General features: G+C 35.4%; 1 protein-coding gene across 2 annotated transcripts in view; it reads right to left on the reverse strand.

Moving 5' to 3' along the window:
- Positions 1-1247: 1247 nt before the first annotated feature.
- Positions 1248-21509, reverse strand: part of LOC149076792 (1-acyl-sn-glycerol-3-phosphate acyltransferase delta-like) — a 31256-nt gene continuing 10994 nt past the window's right edge. Inside the window, exons 5-8 of one of the 2 annotated variants that reach the window (XM_089244467.1) lie at positions 18048-18201; positions 10704-10885; positions 8915-9113; positions 1248-2779 (exon numbers count right to left, since the gene is read on the reverse strand). In XM_089244467.1, coding sequence (XP_089100593.1) covers positions 2574-2779; positions 8915-9113; positions 10704-10885; positions 18048-18201 — 741 coding nt within the window. In that variant the 3' untranslated portion in view covers positions 1248-2573. The remainder of the gene's footprint in view (positions 2780-8914; positions 9114-10703; positions 10886-18047; positions 18202-21509) is intronic. The other variant, XM_089244468.1, reaches the window with a different exon arrangement.

Consider the following 21509-nt stretch of genomic DNA (forward strand, 5'->3'; position numbering starts at 1 on the left):
CCTAAGTATGTTGGTCTGAGGCAGATTCGCGCCCATGCTTATTACAACCAGGTCTCTAGTTCCTGCATGCTCGTAGCTGGATGAAGTCGTCCAGCCAGCTGGGTCCTTATGTAAGCCACCCAAACAAGGGCTCTACCTTGATGCACACCTTCTTGAGAAACTCTTACTATATGTGGGTAAGAATTATAATGATGGAAGTCTTGCAATGAGTGGTGAAACGTGGTTGCAAGATTTCCTGGACATGCAGTTGAGAAATTATGGTTCTTCATATCACAACTAGAGATGACTGTCATGATGAATGGCTCCCCATACCATCACACCAGCAGTTGAGGACATATGCCCTTTCTTAGAATAAGTCCTTTATTTGTCCGCTAACCACTGGGGTATTATCATCAAACCCAACCGCCATTGGATGCCAAAGAGAATCAAAATTCATTGCTGAAGACGATACAGTACCAATCTATAGCTGTCCAAATTTGTTGCTCCCAAAACCACTGTAAACAAAAATAGTGGTCTCAGGCTGGCAATGGCATAAGCTGAATAGGTACCACAAGAACAAATCGTCTTCTAAATATCTGGAAATGGTCTAGTGCAAGACAAAGTTCCTGAAAAAAAAACGATCTTTAATTTGGTTCGTGCAGTCATCGTTGGCACTGCTCTGGCTTGCCTAAGGATGAAGCTATCTTCTTTACTGTTGGGTGACGATGTCATCTAAAGCTTGTTTGACGCATGTGTATGCCTTCACACATCCACTACTCCCAGTATCTTCTAACAGCTTGATCATAAAGGTTAAGTTTGCGGACAATACATTGATCTATCAGCCCTGCTTGTCTCAATCCAACGATGTCCCATCATCTCGTTCAAAGTTGGTCAGATGGTATAAGCTGTTCGAATGAGTTTCAGAGGCATCTTTGATAATATCTCAAGAGAAAAAGAGATACATTATGCAAAAGCAGTCTCTGAGGCCATTTTAAAGCGCAATGCGGGAAGTACTTTCACATCCGCTGAAGATGGGAATAGAGTCAAATTCAGTTATAATGAACTCCAAGTTTTTTTGCATTGTTCCTATGCAAATTTATCTGGGGGTTAGAAAAATATTTGTTAAAATGAGATTTTTGCTATAACAGTATTCGTTAAAATGGGATTCGACTATATTTGCATGATTTCTTTGGAGCACTAATCATTTGCATAACTTCCTGCCACATTTTATAACAATTCAAGTATTCTTTCTCAATATATTTTTTTTTGGCGGAGAGTATACATTGCCTAATACACTAAAAAGATGCACACAAATAACTATTATTATATTTATGAAGGAAAAATCATTATTTTAGGAGATTGTTTTAGTGCTTTAACTATACAAATTAATTTTTTTTCAAATAGTATTTCTAGGCTTAGAAATATAATTGAAAATACTATATAAGGCAAAAAAAAATTGAAACATAATTCAAAATAAAGTTAAACAAATGCACCTAATTTTTCCAAATGAGTACCGTATGTTATCTGAAATTCAGTTTTATTAACCCCTGCATTTTAAAACAATGATCAAACAAAATGCACTTTGAACTCAAACTTTGAAAACGAATTGAAACATGAATTACAGGATATAGGTAATATACAAAGTTGATTAAAAAAATTACACTAAAAAAATATTGCAACAAAATAAAAATAAATATAAACTATAAAACAACAATTAATTGTTGGAAACTCTCCAAACCTAAGAGAACTATTGCCAACTAATTCACATTGTTTCAGGGGATGTGTATATATATGTACACAAAACATAACAAAGAGAGCATTAAAATACAAACAGTTACAAAAAAAAAGAAAGGGTGGAAACATTTCTTTTCCTCTCTTAATGAAACAGGACCAATCACAGAAACAGATATGTCTTCCCTCAAGTTCTGAAGCGAAGCTTCACATTACAAATTTTTAAAAAATACATTCAAAATATTATTTTCAAGCTATAAATATCCAATACTGGAAAAATACCAAACTCTTTTTCTTTAAATGCAACCACAGTGGATAAAAAATACCAAATATAATCACTGGGTGCTTTAATAAAACTAGACAGACTGTTTTTTTCCCCACCTTTCAAGTCTCTTCGAAAATACACAAAATTACAAAACATTTTGCATACAAAATTGTATGCAAAAGATTTTATCCCATAAAATGCTTTAAAAAAAAATGTCTTAAATGTTGTATTTTGTCCTTCAAGAAATTCAGGATTAAAATTTTCATTGCAAGGGGAAAAAAAATTTGGCATCTCAATTATACGTATAGTCAGTTTTAAAATAGTGTTAAAAAAGTTTCTATTGACAGATGTCAATAATAACATACTAAGTATCAATGAACACACCCTCTCCCTTTTAGAGTGATCAATGCATTCGTACACACATACATATATATATTTATATAAATACAAATACCTATGTACATACATTTAAGGTTAACAAAATAAATCACCTAGTTATCAACCAGAATCCGCAGCAAAACTGATAAAAATTTCCATTTTTACAAAACATCGAACATACATACATATATATATGAATTTATGACAAGTAAAACATTTGTTATAATACAGTTTCTACTGCCTCGCTGTCGCCGAGTCCTTCCGCGGCAGAATTCTTGTTCTCACTATCAGTAGATGAAACTTGGCCATTGGAAGAATTGCCATTCACACCATTTTTTTTTGGTGTAGATGATCCTTTTGACATGCCATAGGATGATCCTTTATCAGCTTTCGTTGCGCCGATCATCATATGCACAGCTGTGAATACTGTACAAGAAATACTTTTATTACAGTTGATGCTCCCACCACAATGTATTTACAGAACAGGTACCATTTGAAAATTTTCTACAACACTCAAATATATTGGCAGAATATAAAGCACTATGAATACAAACTATACATCATATGCCTAACACATAATGTGACTTTCTTTCAAATGGAGCACATCTCTTGTACTATCACCCATAATTTGACTAACTGGACAGAGAGAGAGCTTGATAAATCTGAAAAAAAAAATCTAGGCACCAGAATAATTTTTTAGGAACCAAAAAACTTTTCCCGAGAAAAACAGGTCTGAATGATATTTTTTTTAAACTTTTCCAGGACATAGTGATTCTCTTTCATGTTGATATACTAATATCAATGGCCCAGTTTAAAAAGGCTAAATCATATTTTTGAGTTACGCCCCTCATGAGAATGGTGGAAAATGCCTCTACATATAAACAAACAGCAACACCTCTCAACTCTGCTTATACGCTCCCTATTGCAATTAAATCTGAGTTGATTCCTGATTAGATCTGATTCAGTTCCATACAAAGCGAATCTTTAAAATGCAGATATCTCAAAACATAGAATTTTGAGTTGTTGCCTTCTGAACTGGGCTCTATACAACTAAATGTTATAATGGGCTGATAAAAACTTTGGATTCTTAAAAAGCTAAGAAAGCTATGTAATACTACAGAATTGAAAATAAACATAATTGAAAGTACAAGGGTCATTTGATAAGTAAGATAAAAAAATGGTGTTAAAAATTTTTTTGGACAAATTCTGTTTTATTTTTCAACATTGTCTCCTCTAAGCTCCACACACATTCTCCGACGATTTTAAAATTTCTTTAATCCCAACAGAAAATTATTTTTTCTCTAACCCAAAGTAGTCATTTATGTTGATGAAAATAAGATATCCACCAAGCCAAATTTTCAAATTTGGAAACAGGAAAAAAGTCACGGAGGTCAGATCTATAAAGCTCTATGGAATAGAGCCTTGTCTTAATCAAATATTGCTTTGTTTTGTGCGCCAATCTTGGCAGTTTCACCTGCAGCTGTTCTTTCAAATTTCAAAGAAGTATGGCATAATGTTCTTTTATTATTTTCTAACCCTCCTGCAAGTGGGCTATGTAGGCATTGCCTTGCAAATCCTTAAAAATTGTGACCATCACTTTTCCAGCAGACAAAACAACCTTTGCTTTTAGTGGTGCTTCACACTCCATCCCTGCTCCATCTATTGCTTTTGACTCTGGTGTACAGTGGTGTGTGAATCCATGTTTCACCCACAGCCAAAAATTTTCAGCTGTGGGTTAGACAAATTTGCTTTCGAAATACATTTTGCATTCGCTTTTGATCAATAATCAGTAATCTTGGTACCCATCTTGTACAAAACTTGTTCATTTTTTTCAATTTCTCATGGGAAATATTGTAAACTGGTTCTATTGAGATGCCCACAACATTAGCCATCTAAAGCAACTTCAATTTGCTATCTTCAATGACGATACCATGGATTTTTTCAATGATTTCTAAGGGGGTGAATTGATGCTCTTCTTCTTCTGCGAACGTTCAGCCTATTCACATTTATTGATTCACAAATAAATAATCTTTAATGTGATGCCGCAGAGTCCCCATGAACTTATTCTAATTCAGCTTCGTTCTGGGCAGTTTGCAACTTTTTTAGCATTAAGATACCGTATATACTCCTGTATAAGTAAATTTTTTTGGTTCAGAAAATCTTTCATATACTGGGAGAGTCAGCTTAGGTCCCAGGCAGGTCCTGGATAGCCCCTGAGCAGAATATAATCATCGTGGATGCTATCAGTGATAGATAATCCTGGGTATATAAACTCTTAAAAACAGTTGTATATTTCCTTTTCGAAAACATTTGGTCAAAGAAAAAAAAACTTCAAAATATAAGACTGCTGATGAAAAAATCTCCTTGATATGGATATCATGGTTGTTGATAAAATGCAATAATAATTATACAGAAATGTCGGCAACCAAGACCAATCCCCTGATATAAATGGTTGCCAATAAATGCTAAATAAACAAAGTCATGTCGTTGACAGTTTGCTTAAGTGCAATCACCAAGAAATTTTTTGAAGGCTACTCGACAGAGATGACATCTTCAACTGAGTAGGTAGGTTCCGAAAACTACAGCTGCTCTCTACAGGTGTTTTCCCATTGGCGACCGTAGTCATTGATGTCACATTGTGAAAATATAAATTTTGATCTAAAATAAATCGAAAAACATTTTCTACCAAATATCTTCTGCAACAATCCAGAGAAATTTTTAACAAATCCGGAACGTTGGAGGAAGAGCAAAAAATCTGGAGAGTTGGCAGGGGTTCGGATTCTTCATAAATTTTCCAAGCTTATTTCCAATATTTTATTTTCATTGCAATCATTCATTTTCATGCACCTAGAATTGGTTCTAGAATAATTTGTTTACAACAATACCAAATGTCTGAAGATAAGTAATTTCTGCGAATTCATTACTCTGGAGTTTACCTCTCATCCAAAGTGGCCATTTTTAGGAATTTGAAATTAATGAGTAACTTGAATTAAACCATGTATGCATGCATGTCAATAACATTATCACAAATTAAACTTAATAATTCAATAAAACCGTCATGTATAGCAAACAGATGTACAGAATGTGCTAGTCTGGCTGACAGTTTTAACCAAAGCTTTATTTTGAGGTAGGAATTATATTAATAGCATTCTGAAAAACCAAGTGAGGGCTTTTTTTTTTTGGTCAAGTCTTATTTTCATGTACTGTACTTTTTGTTCCGGTTCACTTGATGATGAAATGTATGTTAGTTTTGATGTCTAATTCAAGACTCCCACAAAGTTATTTTCTTTTCATTGAGATAATGTTATTTGTTTTGTCTCTTCGAATTGATGAAAGTGTACCTACATGGAACTTACAAAATAATAATGCAAACATATAAACATTTTTCAATAAAAATTTAGTTTTTATATAAATTGGTTTACTTCACTACAGAGGCTTCATCACAAGAGGGTTTAAAAAATTACTCCTGTCAGTATTATGCATAATTAATTTCTGTGCATATGCTTATCACAAATTATACATATCATTCAAATTTAATTTTCTGTGTCTTTGTGCGTGTATGTTCTCTATACAAATCTACAATTTCGTAGCTAAATTTCGCATAAATACGAAAAGGACCTGGACTGAATGATAGGCTACTTTAAAAGTTCATCAGAGCTGGGAAAAAATCTATCTGGCAATAATGGTTCCTGAGCCTCAACGATTCCTTTTGCAATTTTTACTCTGATTGCTGTGGTTCCCTAAAAATGTGTTTCAAACATGCATATGCTTTTACAATGGTTTGCCACTTCTTTATTGCTGCCAGTATATGTATAACAGTTTATTCCTTTATAATGGTTTGTCACTTTTTCAATCCTCCCAGTAACTGAAGAAAACCCGGGCAGCGCTGGGTATTATAGCTAGTCTAAGTATATAAAATGACATGTCCTGACTTATTGACTGATTGATTCATCGCCGAGCTGAAAAAACTGAACCTATAAATACGATATTTGATCAGTAGTTTTATTTCATGATGTAAAGACTCACTGAGAAGGAGTTTTCCCAAATTCGACCCCTACGGGGGGTTTGAATGTTATATAGAGAAATCATGCCGAGTCAAAACCACTGGAGCTATAAATGTGAATTTTTGTTAGAGATTTTGTTTCATCATTTCATGACATAAAGACTCCCCAAGAAGGAGTTTAGAAATTCTGCCTCTAAAGTGGTCGTTGTATAGAGCAATCATTGCTGAGGCCAAAATCGCTGAAGCTATAAATATGAAGTTTGGTTGGTAATTTTATTTTGTAATGTAAAAACTTACTAACAAGGGATTTTTTCAAAATTCATAATGTAAGGAGAATCAAAAGTTATATGGGGTAATCATCACTAGAAATAGGTATCTACCTGAACATCAATCTGGCAACCCTGCCATGAACGGCCCATGCTCCAGCATCATTAGGGGCCCATTGTGGATTAACAATAAACCACTACTACTAAACCAGACATACACCTAGTCCATATTCCTCTGCGGAACTTCTAATGAATTGGTACATGTTGGAATGTGCATGTACGTATGGTGAACCTTCAGTGAAGTTTGTTTCGGTGTAATGCTTGTTCTGTGTAGTGCGGCCATCTGCAATCAATTTTTTTAAACTATGAGTTTTTTCTCAACTAATAATGAGTGAAGTGTAATGAATGAATAATTATACCGTTGGCCTAGCAATACACTGAGATCTCCCTACATATTGGGCACCATGTCTGGTAACTGGTATGCAAGGTCATCTAAGGCTCCAAATGCATCAAGAGGTCCACGGGTAGTGCCCAGGTGAACTCTTACATTAACATGGTCTTAAGACATCAAAAGGGTTTCCAAAAACAAAAGTATCAATCCCTGCAGCACAATAATTACAAAAGTTTTGGCCCATGAACAGTAGCCACCACTTATATCCACCCAGCGACTGAACATTTTGTGCAAGCATGCCTTTTTCCCCATGCAGTAGCCATGAACACAATGGAAAACGTTTTAGTGGTATCTCATAAAGTCAAGTGAAGAGTAAATGAGAGGAGCAAAAACATTTAAAAGGTTTTGATCTTTTTTCATTGTAAAAATCATTTCTATCTTAGAAATATACATTTTTTTCTAGGGCTGGTCCGATTAATCAATCAACTGTTAATCGCAGTTAAAAATTTTAGTTGAGTTAATCAACTTGATCAATTTGATTGAAATTTTTATTAAAAGTTTGTGAATTAACTGGGTTTTTCTTTAAAAAAACCAATTAGACGTCTTATAAATCATGTTCTGTACAGAACATTTTGTAGTGACCATATTTAAAAATATTCGAATAAATATTTAGATCAAATTCGAGTAATGAAAACTGATGATTTTTAGTTTCAAATTGAGTTTGATGAAAGTTTTAGAAGACGACCAAAATTTATTGTCTCCACTATAAACAGTATGTTTCGAAGCATCGGCTCATCTCCTCACAAGTACCATTCAAGAGAAGTTTCTAAGAAAACAAGCAATAGTATAATCAAAAGTAGTTTCGAAATCAGTGAATAATAACCGAAGATAAACTTTAAAAAAAAAAAAAAAAAGACAATATCCAAATGAAAAAATTTCAGATTTTGGCAATTATATGTTCAGCATATTAAATTGCTCGAAGCGGGCAGCGTTAATTTCTAAACCTATTCCTATATTTGTTTACATCTGCCGAATAGGTGAGTGAAATGAATGAAATATATTTTTATAGCATCTAATAATATTATATGGTCACGAAAAATATTTGATTAATCGGTCAATTAAAATTTTTTAATTAATCAGTTAAAAATTTTAATATAGATTCCGCAGCCCTAATTTTTACTCCACAATGTGTCCAATTTTTTAGTCTCTGCTTATACACTGGTTTCCAATTTTCTATTGTTTCGGTGGTCCAAGTTTCAGGGAGTCTGCTTATATATACAAGTATATATACGGTAATTTTTTTTTCACTGCACACACTTGCTTCCAGAAGTTCATTCACTATCAGAACTTGGGACAACGTCAGAAAAATGAACTTAAAAGCTCTTTGTGCTCTAACATGTTGCGATAGGTTTTGAAGCATGATACATACAGCTGTAATAATTTGAAAGTGATCATGCTGCTATTCCATAGAAATTTATTAACTTACCAAACGACTTTCGTAAAATGGGCTGAAAAATAAGCACTTCCAAAAAGTCAGATTTCATTGTTATGTTTCACACAGACAACATATCTACATAAAGCAATGTTTTGACAAGTAAAGGAGAAAATTTTTTTAAGATTTACTGCCATGTATCTGCTGTTCTGAACACATGCTATGTAAAACAAGATTTTTCAAATGATACAGAAAATGCTATCTTTTAAATAATGAGCTGAAGCTAAACCCAAACTTAGCAGTAAAATAGGTTTGTATGTGTATTTGTATTTTTTTATATCCTGTATATAATGATGCAGGTAAGAGTTTTAACCTTTTGTTTTAGTTGTGACTAAGCATAAAAATCACAAAAACTAAAAACATTACAAACTTCATTGAAAAATATACAAATTAGTAAGAGAAAATTTACCTAATACAAGAATAGTTACAGTGAGAGCCTGCACCCAAAACGTGCCACACAAAAGTATTTGAAATATGAGATAAAGGAAAGGTACACCTGCTGCAAATAACCAGAAGAATGCATTTATAAGAGGCGTCGTTCTCCTTTGGTGCTTAACACACTTCCCAGGAAAAGATCCTGTTTCTATGTAATCATTCATCAGTTCGTCCTAGAAAAAAATATAAGAAAAAAAAAAAATGCATTAAAATATTTTATACCCAATCTATAAATATCAAATACCCAATCTATAATACCAAAATATATATATATAAAATTGATTTTCTGTGTGTGTGTGTGTATATGAGACGTGTATATGCCTTTACAATGGTTTGCCATTTCTTCAATGCTGTCAGTATATGTATAATATTTATGGCTTTATAATGGTTTGCCACATCTTCAATACTCCCAGTAATGAGGTTTTTTGAATGACGTCTTAATCATCATCAGCATCGCTTTGATGGTCAGGAAAAGGGTGATCCTGATAGAAATCAGTGTTAAAATTGCCGATTTTACTGTAGAAATGCGTAAATTTGGTGGGGTTTTCTGCCACATCAATAATTTTAAAAATTATATTGAATTCTTGATATTTGAAATATTGAGTTCGCTTAGAGATAGGCTATACGAAGCCCAGAAAATTAAATATGAAGTAATTAGCAGGACGTACTTTTGAATTGGATATCCATGCAATAACATTGATTTCAACTTTTTATTTATATCTTCATTGAAAACTAATGTCTCCGTATTGTCTTTTAATATTCAACTGCATAAATTCATATAGTTTAGGTTGTTTTAAAATTAATTATCAGCCCGTAAAAAGTACATTGAAAAAATTCCACAGCTTTAATTAAGCATTTTTTGAAGCAGAAACAGGCAGAAATAGATAACTTGAATTTCAAGGGGGAATCGAAATACCTAGCATCCTTTAAAAAAAGAAAAAAAAAAATTTATGAATACGTTATATTTTATACGAATTTTATACGTATATTTTTTATTACGTATAATTAATAAATATATACGTTTATATATTTATTAATTATACATTATTTTAAATCTAGATTTGTTTATTTCATGAGTTGCGCAGGAAGTTGCAATATTGGTGAACTTAGACACGGTTTGTATGTCTCTCAAACAGGGGGGATATCACGTGATCCAAAAAGCCTCATTGAAGAAAACCCGGGCAGCGCCGGGTATTATAGCTAGTATCAAATATTTTCTTTAGTTTCAGTAAGTTCTGAATTTTTTTTTTTTTTGGGGGGGGGGGGGGAGAAGAACTCTAAAATTACAGGCTGAAAAATTCTAATGACTCATAAGTCCCTTTTACATTGATAAAAATTCCATCAAATTCCAAAAATATTCACACGTCCTATACTAAAATAAACTTATAAATACAGTGAAACCCTCCGCATCCAAAGCAACCAAAATAATTGTTTTACATGCAACATTTTCAAGTATGAACTGAGAGGGTTTGCACAAGTTCAGTAACCTAAAAAAACACTAACAATTTTTTTTAGTCAATTTTCCATATTTTTTAAATACAACAATGAAATTTATACTATGTTTAGCCTTTCATCAGCATTGAAGGCATTTATTTGTAGAGTTATGAAGTTAAAATGGCCAAAGAGATTTACATTAAACATTTTTTTATCGAAAATGTAATCCATAATTTGTTTTGCATGTGGGAGATACTTCAAAGATAAATATTAGATCATTCATCCTAAAAATTAATCCCAAATCGCTTGACTACAGAAAACAGAATTACCTTTTCTTGATATAGCTTGTACAACCATGCACTCATAGCATCTTCTGAATCTGTTGGTATTTCATTAATAGGTATTCTTCGTATATGCATATGTCCAGTGAATTGTTCTCCTCGTAACATATCAATAATAGTTGGCTTGGCTTGGTTCGGAAATGCAAGTTGAACATCATAAATAGCATCGGCTGCCAAAACATAAAGCAAGCTTAATAGATATGGCCAATACACATGAGAAAGTTTGTGAAAATATATATAGTTATAGTTACAGGTTCACATTAATGAATTTGCATAATGTCATTACAAAAATTTGAATTTGCAAAACTTTCTGCAGACATTTTTGATTTTCCTGACATCATCTTTTGAAATATGTTATGAATTCAAATAAAATGTATGCACTGATTTGTTCAGAAAGTGTGACTTAGTTTTGCTGAAAATCAAACTCAAAAATCCTGTTTTTAATTATCTTATGTACTGTAAAGAGGGACTGTAAAAAAGACTTTTCCTAGACTTTCTTCTTCTCGGGGGTGCACTCTTTTCAGTCTGCGGATCAGCAATAAGATGGGTATCATTTGCTGGTCACAAACAGATGTACTTACATTGTGTGGATTGATACTTTTTATAGGAAAGCCTTTTGTTAGCTAGATGAAACCCCTTGGCATACCACATTTGCCCCATGGGCTGGAGGTTGTACACCCTGTCTTAGATGAATTTTTTGTGAATATGCAGCTAATTTCATACATGTAATGGCTCTGTAGAGCCTCAATATATATTCTTATATGTATTATTATTATTATTACTTTACTTTGTACATTGGCTCTCTCTTAACAAGCACGCTCTGGTCACGTGAAAGAATCTCAGTACATTCTGTACTGAAACACGAGATGATCACGTGACCGGATGCCTCTTCGGAGGGTCCGAAGGGCCATGTGTGTGAGAACATCAGTTCAGCTCCAGCTCTCACACGAGATGCACCAACGTCGTCTTTCTCTCTCTTAATATATGTACCATGTAAATAATATCTTCTATATAGCATCATAATTAAAGATAATGTATCTACAACTACGTCTCATTCATATGGAGTCAGATGCAATTGCACTACCGTCACCACCTAGCATTAGATTTCAGCATTGGTGACCGCAGACGTTTAAACGCAAATAATGATGCCTTCTGAATATTCTTCAAAAGACGCCATTACGGTGAGAGCAGCAGCAGAGGATTTTTCTCCCAGCAACAGTGGACCACGGAACATCCTCCCTCGTAAGGTCACTTCCGCTTGACCTCTTGGCTCTCTTCTCTCTCAAGCAACAGGATGATCGCAGCAGAAGGGGACAATACCGTTCCCCAAGTTTCCAGTGTCGCTCTCCGCCTTCCCCCATTTTGGAAGACAAACGTTTCTCTCTGGGTGAAGCAATGCGAGCAAGCTTTCCTCCTCAGCCGCATTACAAGTGATGATACCAAATTCGCCGCTCTCGTCGCTAATATCGACTCAGAAACACTACATGCGGTTGCCGATATTGTTGTCAATCCCCCTGAGACCGGGAAATTCCAGGCTCTTTCGGACCGGCTGATACAGGAGTTTGCCGAAACTGAATCTGCTAAAATCAAGAAGTTGCTCACAGAAATTCAACTCGGAGATGATAAACCATCACAGCTGCTACGAAAAATGCGCCAACTCTCCGGATCTCGACTAACCGATGATTTCTTAAAGACATTGTGGCTGCAACGCCTTCCCACTCAAATCCAAACTGTCCTCTCAATATCGAGTGATGGACTGGATAAACTCGCGGAACTGGCTGACAAAATCGCGGAAATAAGCCAAAATGCATCCGTTTGTGCTGTTTCTCCACCGCCGGATCAAGATGACTTGCGTGCACAAATCGCAATGCTCACCAAAAAATTGAATGAACTTTCCTCTCAACAACGTGGACGTTCACCACATCGCGGACGAAACAACTTCTTCAACAGGCGTTCCAGTTCCAGAAACAGGAAAAATTCCTCCGGAATGTGCTACTACCATCATCGCTTCGGTAAAAATGCTCGGCGCTGTACTACACCGTGCAACTTCAGCGCACCAAAAAACGAAGGAGCTCCGTCATAGCTGGCATGGCGAACATGAGCTCAGAGACCAGCAGGTTGTTCATCCATGATCGTAAAACGGGAATAAAATATCTCGTTGACACGGGCAGTGAAATTAGTGTCGTTCCGCTGTCAGCGATTGCTTCCACAACTCCCTGCTCTACATTTCGTCTCTACGCAGCAAACCAGACGTCAATACCGGCCTACGGTACCAAAAATATTGTTCTCGATCTGGGTTTGCGACAAAATTTTCCATGGACATTCGTCGTCGCCAAGGTTTCGTGCCCTATCATCGGAGCAGATTTTCTGCGCAATTTCAATCTCATGGTAGATTTGAAAAAGCGTCGTCTCATTAGCTCTAGCACATCACTTCATTCCCTGGGATCAGTGCATCAAACGGCTCATGTCTCAATTTCCACAGTGGGCCCATCTCAGTACGAGAAAATTCTTTCTGAATTCCCAGACATCACAAATCCGTGCTTAATAGGCGAACCTGCATCGCACGACACAGTTCACCACATAGTGACTAAAGGTCCTCCAATATGTTCTCGACCGAGACGGCTTCACCCTCAACACTTTGAGAAGGTGAAGACTGAATTCGATTTTTTGTTACAACAAGGAATAATTCGTCCTTCAAAAAGTTCATGGTCTTCACCATTGCATATTGTTCCGAAGTCGGAAACATCTATACGACCAGTGGGAGATTATCGAAAATTAAATTCTGTCACAGAATTCGATTCCTATCCCATCCCATACCTAAGTGATTTCAGCAATGCACTTCATGGTAAGTCAATTTTTTCAAAATTAGATATTTTCAAAGCGTACCATCAGATCCCTATTTTTGAACCTGATATTCCTAAAACAGCGGTGACAACACCATGGGGTCTGTTCGAATATACTAGGCTTTGTTTTGGTTTAGTAAATGCACCTCAAACATTTATGCGTTTCATGCACGAGGTGTTAAGAGGTTTATCTTTCTGTTATGCATATTTAGATGATATCCTCGTATATTCATCATCTGTTGATGAGCACGAAAATCACCTGAGGCAAATATTTGAGCGTTTACACAAGTATGGCTTGAAACTTAATATTTCTAAATGTGTATTAGGTGTAGATAATTTGGAATTTTTAGGTCATTTAATCACTCCTCTTGGCATTAAACCATTACCTAGCAAAGTGCAAGTAATATTAGATTTCAAGAGACCTGACACAATTTCTGAGTTGAGAAAATTTCTTGGTCTCATAAATTTCTATAGAAGGTTCATAAAACATGCTGCTGAGTCACAAATACTCTTACACGATTTTCTAAAGGGCTCCCGCCGTAAAAAAGATAATCGTAAAATTGAATGGACCGATTCTGCACTCGCAGCATTCAATCAATGCAAAGAGCAACTAGCTAGTGTCACTCTATTAGCTCATCCTTCCACATCTGCAAAGCTTGCACTTCATATTGATGCATCTGATTTTTCAATTGGTAGTGCATTACACCAGGTAGTGGACAATTCTTTGCAACCGCTAGGATTTTTCTCTCGCAGACTCACTCCTGCGGAAACACGCTATAGCGCATATGACAGAGAACTATTGGCTGCATATTCTTCTATCAAATATTTTCGACACATGCTCGAAGCACGTCAGTTCACTCTATTTACAGATCAAAAACCTTTGGTCTATGCTTTTCGGCAGAAGCATGACAAATGCTCGCCTCGCCAAACCAGACATTTGGATTTCATTTCCCAATTCACGAGTGATATTTGTCATATTCCTGGCTCAGAAAACATAGCAGCCGATATAATGTCCCGCATATGTGCTATTTCAATGCCAAGCCCAATTAATTACAATGAAATCGCTGAAGCTCAAGCAACAGATGATGAATTATCAAAATTGATGGGTGATTCAAATTGTGGCTTACAATTGAAAAAAATTAAACTTCCCGAATCTGACATAGATTTAATTTGTGATATCTCCACTGGAAGTGCGCGTCCTTACATTCCTGTGCAGTATAGGAAAACGGTGTTTGATCACGTTCATAACTTAGCGCACCCAGGCATCAGAAGAACGATCCACCAAATCCGTTCTCGCTTTGTTTGGCCTGGTATCAATAAGGAAATAACAAAATGGGCAAAAACTTGCATGGCTTGTCAAAAAAGTAAAATTCACAGACATGTCAAATCTCCTTTGAAAGAATTTCCTATGCCATCTGCAAGATTTGACCATATTCATCTGGACATAGTGGGTCCATTAACTCCATCAAATGGTTATTCTTACTGTTTGACCATGATCGATCGTTTTTCCCGCTGGCCAGAAGCACAACCGATAAAAGACATCACAGCTCCAACTGTAGCGGAAGCCTTTTATAACTGTTGGGTATCCCGTTATGGTGCTCCATCAGTTGTAACAACTGATCAAGGTCGACAATTTGAGTCCCACCTTTTCCGCTCTCTCCTACAACTTCTAGGCACCGAACGAGCTAGAACTACCGCTTTCCATCCTCAAGCGAATGGTTTGATTGAGGAATTTCATCGACCACTAAAAACGGCCATTAAATGCCATAACACCGAACGTTGGACCGAAGTATTACCAACTATACTTCTGGGCTACCGAGCCGCTCTAAAAGCCGACCTGCAGTGTACGCCAGCCGAACTCGTGTTTGGTGCACCCTTGCGTCTTCCCGGCCAATTTTTCGACTCAACGAATGTCAACATTGACCCTTGTGACTACGTAAATAAGTTACGGGGCCACATGCAGCAGCTCCGTCCAACGCCAACAAAACATCATGGAAAACGTGCTACATTTGTGTATCCAGAACTGATGAATGCTACTCGCGTATTACTACGTCGTGATGGTGTCCATCGACCCCTCCAGAGACCGTATGATGGTCCCTTTCTTGTCATTAACAAAAATGAAAAAGTGTTCAAACTTGACATCAATGGCAAAACAGTTTCGGTTTCCATCGACCGCTTAAAACCAGCATTCTCCCTCTCGGAAGATACAACGCCGCTGGTGGCGAAAACGCAAACTAACGACTCTACGTCAGAGAACTCGACCACGAAATCGAAACCACCAGTGACCACACGATCTGGACGTCGAGTCCGGTTCACGGATTTTTATCGTGTCCAACATTGACACTGGGGAGGGGGTACTGTAGAGCCTCAATATATATTCTTATATGTATTATTATTATTATTACTTTACTTTGTACATTGGCTCTCTCTTAACAAGCACGCTCTGGTCACGTGAAAGAATCTCAGTACATTCTGTACTGAAACACGAGATGATCACGTGACCGGATGCCTCTTCGGAGGGTCCGAAGGGCCATGTGTGTGAGAACATCAGTTCAGCTCCAGCTCTCACACGAGATGCACCAACGTCGTCTTTCTCTCTCTTAATATATGTACCATGTAAATAATATCTTCTATATAGCATCATAATTAAAGATAATGTATCTACAACTACGTCTCATTCATATGGAGTCAGATGCAATTGCACTACCGTCACCACCTAGCATTAGATTTCAGCAGCTCTCATTGCTGATTCATTCAGATTTATCATTTTTTTATGTAAATGCTTAAAACTTTTTATTTAAAAAAATATTAAATATATATATTTTTTTGGATCTTGTTGGGACATTATGGGCTACGAATAGTTCCTTCGGTGGGTTTGAGTTTGACACCCCTGCCAAAGAAAGACAGACTTGGTTGAAGGGGTGCAGAGAAGAGCTATATGCTCTTGTTGGCACACAAAGCTTGAGCTATGAAAAAAGACTTGATTTCTTGAATATGTTTACACTGGAGAAATACTGGTGTCGGGATATGATCGAAGTGTTTAAAATTGTCAATGGAATAGATAAAATTGATCACGCGTCAATACATCCTTAATCAACTGCTTTGACAAGGGGGACACCAGTATCGTTTAATAAAGGACAATTCCAGATTTTGGTGTCACTGGGAATTTTCCTCTAACAGGGTTGTTAATAAATGGAATAGTTTACCTCTGGGGTTTGTGAATTTTAAGACAATTGACATGCTTAAAAAGAAATATGATGCTCATGATGGGAGAAATCGAGAAGCTATCCATACTTTAACAAGACAACCATAATTCCTTTTATGGGCAGTGTATTATCAGATAACGCTGTCACATCTCATTAAATATATACACACCAAATTGCTGATATCACAGATACATACATTGCAAACAATATAAACAATACATCTTGATATCTGAATTCTGAGTCATACTCCAAGAGAGCTTTTGACATTTTTAATTCCTCTTAGATATCATCAATAAAGATCCACAAAAACCAGCAGTTGCAGACAATGAGAGTTTGCAAGAATAAAAGTAGTCACTTTCCTTCGTAAAAAAAAAAATGTGCACATACTGAGACCCTGGCATAACTAGCTAATCCTAGAACAGACTCTAAATTAAAAGAATAAGCTTGCAAAATAAAGTCTACAATTTATACGTGTAATTCACTAGAATTCTGTTTATGCACTGTATAAAGCTGTTTCTTGTAGGTGATTTTTCAAACTTTAAATGAATTATATTCATTATTGAAAGAAAAATAGATTTTATATAAGTGGTTCTTAATTGGGGGTGCGACAAAGCATTTTTGACGGTGAGAAATGGGGGGGGGGGGGACAGGGAGAGTTATAGCACGTTAACAGATTTAGAAAAACTGAAATGAAAAAAATTGAATTTTTCAATTCTTTAAAAAAAACAGAAATCAAGTTTTTTTTCGGTTAGTGATTGTACTTGATTTTCATTTCAATTGAGGAAAAATATCATTAATACCATAAATATTTTGCAGTTTGTTAACATTCGTATTTCTTGTTATTAACATGCTGTGCTTGGATTTGATTGTGTTATGAGCATGCCTCAGGAAAAACGTCAAAAAATTTAATCAAGGGTCAAACAACATACGTATAGTGTTATTCGACTGGAATTAACAAGTAAAGAGCAATCATTGAATCTTTTTCTCTCAAATTTTAAAAAATCTTTAAAAATAATTTTTTTAAGTTTACTTTCTGAATTTAAAAAAACAAAAATGCTGAAACTACCTATCAACAATAGCCATAAAGGGAATTTGATAATATGTAAAAAAATTTTATAAAAATTAATGGATAATTAATGTAATTATAAAAAAATAAATTTTTTAACAAATAGGAAATTCATTATCCAAGGGCGTTTGCATTGGAGGTGTGGGATGAAAAAAAGGTCAAGAACAACCATTTTAGACATTAAAATTATAAAATTTTGAACTCAACAGAAACTAACTTTTGTTCTTCAAATATGACACAGAATAGTTGAACCCTTTTGTTCTCGGCAACAAATGATGTTTAAGCTTGGGCAAATCATGCTCTTCTGCAAATTTCATGCTAGCTTGGTGTTTCTCTGGTGTGAACCTTGTACCTTCACAGAAAAACAGGATCTGGAAAAAAATTAAATAACGATCATATGGATACATATGAATACGATGTTTATTATCGCCATCATCATAATGAAATAGGGGAAAAAATACTGTTTAATAAGTCTTTCCTACTTTATTGTATTGCATGCTATACCATACATACTAGAACCTAGACTTGAAACTTTAAACGTATTATGTATATTAATTAAACAAAATTGTGAATATTTCAATCCAATAGATCATGATATACACAAATCATAGCCACTACTATGGCTCAATGAGAAAAGCATTAACATACAGAAAGGCTTGTTAGGGGTGGGGGAAATACATCTTTTGACCTCCTAAACAGCCTTAAGGCTGATAACGATAACTTGCAGGAAAGAAAAAGTCTGGTGCAACTTCAGCTTCAAAATGCACAAAAGAAGGAAACTGAATTTAAAAAAAAAAACAATCAATAATATGTAAACTGAAAGCCTGATAACTATAAATAAAGTTTTTCCATATTATGATATTCACCAGTCTATACTTTGCAGAAGTGATAGCAATATCCAAATGATAACATTTGTGGTTCCAGTAAGCAGCATTTACTATATGTACATTAGGGTGGCCCTTATCTTTTAATTTCAGTTCACCCCCTCATTTTTTACTTTTTTCCAAGGAACAACTAGAGACCTCATTTATTCAAATCAGAGGTTGGGATCCCGTGCCTCATTGAGGTAGAAGTGGGAAGCCAGTGGGTGCCAAAATGCTTGAAAGTAAAGTGTTGTTACTTAAATGCTGAAGCCGATCATAAGCTTGCGCCAAAATGGGAGGGGTGAAAACTACTACTAAACCACACATGCACTTCGTCTATATTCCTCTGCGGAACGTCTAAAGAAATGGTACATGTTGGAGTGTATATGCTGTGAACCCAACGTGAAGTTTGCTTCTGTGTAATGCTAGTTGTGTGTAGTGCTGCCAAAGGTGAAAACTACTATTATCTTACCCTTGGGGTTGCTCGTCTCATTTCATCTTAAATTTTACTGTTTTTAAAATTAATTTATCAAAAGGCCCTTCTCAAAGCTAAATTACTATTTTTTACTTATGACATTTTTTGGAGTTTATGCTTATTCTTTCCCCTTCATTTCACCTGGATTCCAATGCATATTGAGACCAGTGTTGGGCATAGCCCAGGGGCCTCGAGGGAAAAGAGGCCTCACAAAAATGAGATCCGGTTGAATTTCTATAATTTACCAGGTAGAGCCTCACAAAACCCCCCCAGGCTCAGGGCCCGTGATGTTCTTAAGATGGTCCTGATTTAGACCACTTATTCTTCAAGCACTTTGGTGGGTGCAGGCAGTGACTTTTTCGTTCATGTCGCGCTCCACCCTTTGCCAACCTCTTGCCCTGTTTGCTCTAGTTACTGTCTGAGTCAACTACGAGTGCAGTTATGGTTTCTAATTTGAGAAGTGGTGATCGAGATATTTATTTAGTTGGCAGTGAGTGTCACCAAATTACTGGAAGCAAACTTCCATCTAACCGGCAAGTACCATCGGTGCTATTTTATGATTTATGGGAGGTTAAACTGTCATTAAGTGAAAGTGTCAACTTAGTAGTGAGTGAATGCCTGATTTTTTTGGGAGGAAGGGAAGGATTCCTACAAGAGTGAAACCTCATTGTGTAGAGAAAATTATGAAGATGTACTTGTTTTGGTGCAATCTTCAAAAAAAATGCTTGCCGTAAAGAACATGAAGAGAAAAAACAATAACTTTATATCAAATTTGAATAATTTATTTGACAATGCTCATGAAATAACATGCTTTTGAAATTATAAAAATTGAAGGCAGAAAATGTTTATTGAGTCAAAGAGTTGGGGAGAAATAGATGTCTTTGGGAAGTTGACATGAAGCTAGCAAAGTGTGAAGAAAGGGCATTATTGAGTCAGGGAACATGAAAACAGACAGGCTAAAACTCATTGTAGTTGGGAAATCGCTGGCAATAGCATGGATTTCATCAGAAGAATTGTCGGGTATTGAGAATATTTCTGATCAACCTGAGCCTTCATCAAACATTACCGAGACGTCTTTTGAGGAAAACATAGATGCGCAGATCGAAATACAATCTAAAGATATTGGGAAGACTTTCGTAAGGCTACTAAGATTAAAGAATTATTTAAAGAAAATTAACCTAGTTTTGTATCTGTTCATTAGGATGGTAAATTACTACCAGCTTTAGATGTGAGATTTACAAAGTGAAAGAGAGGCTACCTATTATTGTTACATATAAAAATCAAGAAAAATTACTTGGGGAGCCAAAATTAGGAAATTCTTCAGGGATGGAGCAAGCTATGGCTGTATGGAATGTTCTAAAAAATTAGAGATTCAAAAATATACGGCTCAAATTCTCTGTTCTGGCACAACCAGTTCCAATGCTGGTAGTATCAATGGTGCAATTATATTTCTAGAGCAGTATACAGATCAAGAGATGACATATTTTCCATGTCGGCACCACATGTACGAATTAGTGGTACAAAGTGTTTTTGAACACGAGTTACCAGTAATCTAGATGTTTTCTTTAAAAAACCTGAGAGAAAAATGGAATTTGGAAAAAGAAAATTATATGGATGTGGGCATACATACTTGAACGAAATATGAAGTGAGAGCAAAATACTGAGTAATGTGAATATCTTTTAAATGCACTGAAAATTAAAAATTTAAACACTATTATCACAAGCTCGTTGAATTATGTTAGTTTTTATTGGAAGGACTCGACTATCAAAATCAGGCTACCAGGGGCTTTACATCCTGCTCGATGGATGGCAAAGGCAATTTACTCCTTTAAAATGCTTTTATTTAAGCAGCAATTGGCTTTAAAAGTGTCTGAAGTGAGCAGTCTGAAGAACATTTGTTTGTTTCTTGTGACAGTATATGTTAAAACATGGTTGGAGAGTTCATCGGCAATTGGTGCTCCGTTTAATAATTTTATGTTTTTAAAAGATTTATAAAGAAATACACACACAAAAACATAAATAAGGGCATTTTGTCAGTTGCTTTGAAGATATTTTGCAATCACCTGGGGTATTTAAATGAAGAGTTAAGCATTCTAGCAATTTTTGATAAAAATGTTACTGTTACATCTAAAAAGCGCATCATAGAGAATTTGAAATGGAAAATCTCTTAATACTGAAAGAAAATGTATTATTCATCCTAATTCACACTCCCCTTCTCTTAGATAAGATTTTAATACTATATATTTTATTTATTAAGAATACTTTTATTAGAAATTCATCTTTGATTTTATAATGACAATCAATTTTTATCATTTATCAAATTTTTAACAAGGTTTTCTAA

This window comes from Pholcus phalangioides, unplaced genomic scaffold (assembly GCF_987345545.1).
Source record: "Pholcus phalangioides strain wild (caught in Gottingen) unplaced genomic scaffold, Ppha-v1.0 ptg000015l_1, whole genome shotgun sequence".
Classification (NCBI taxonomy): domain Eukaryota; kingdom Metazoa; phylum Arthropoda; class Arachnida; order Araneae; family Pholcidae; genus Pholcus; species Pholcus phalangioides.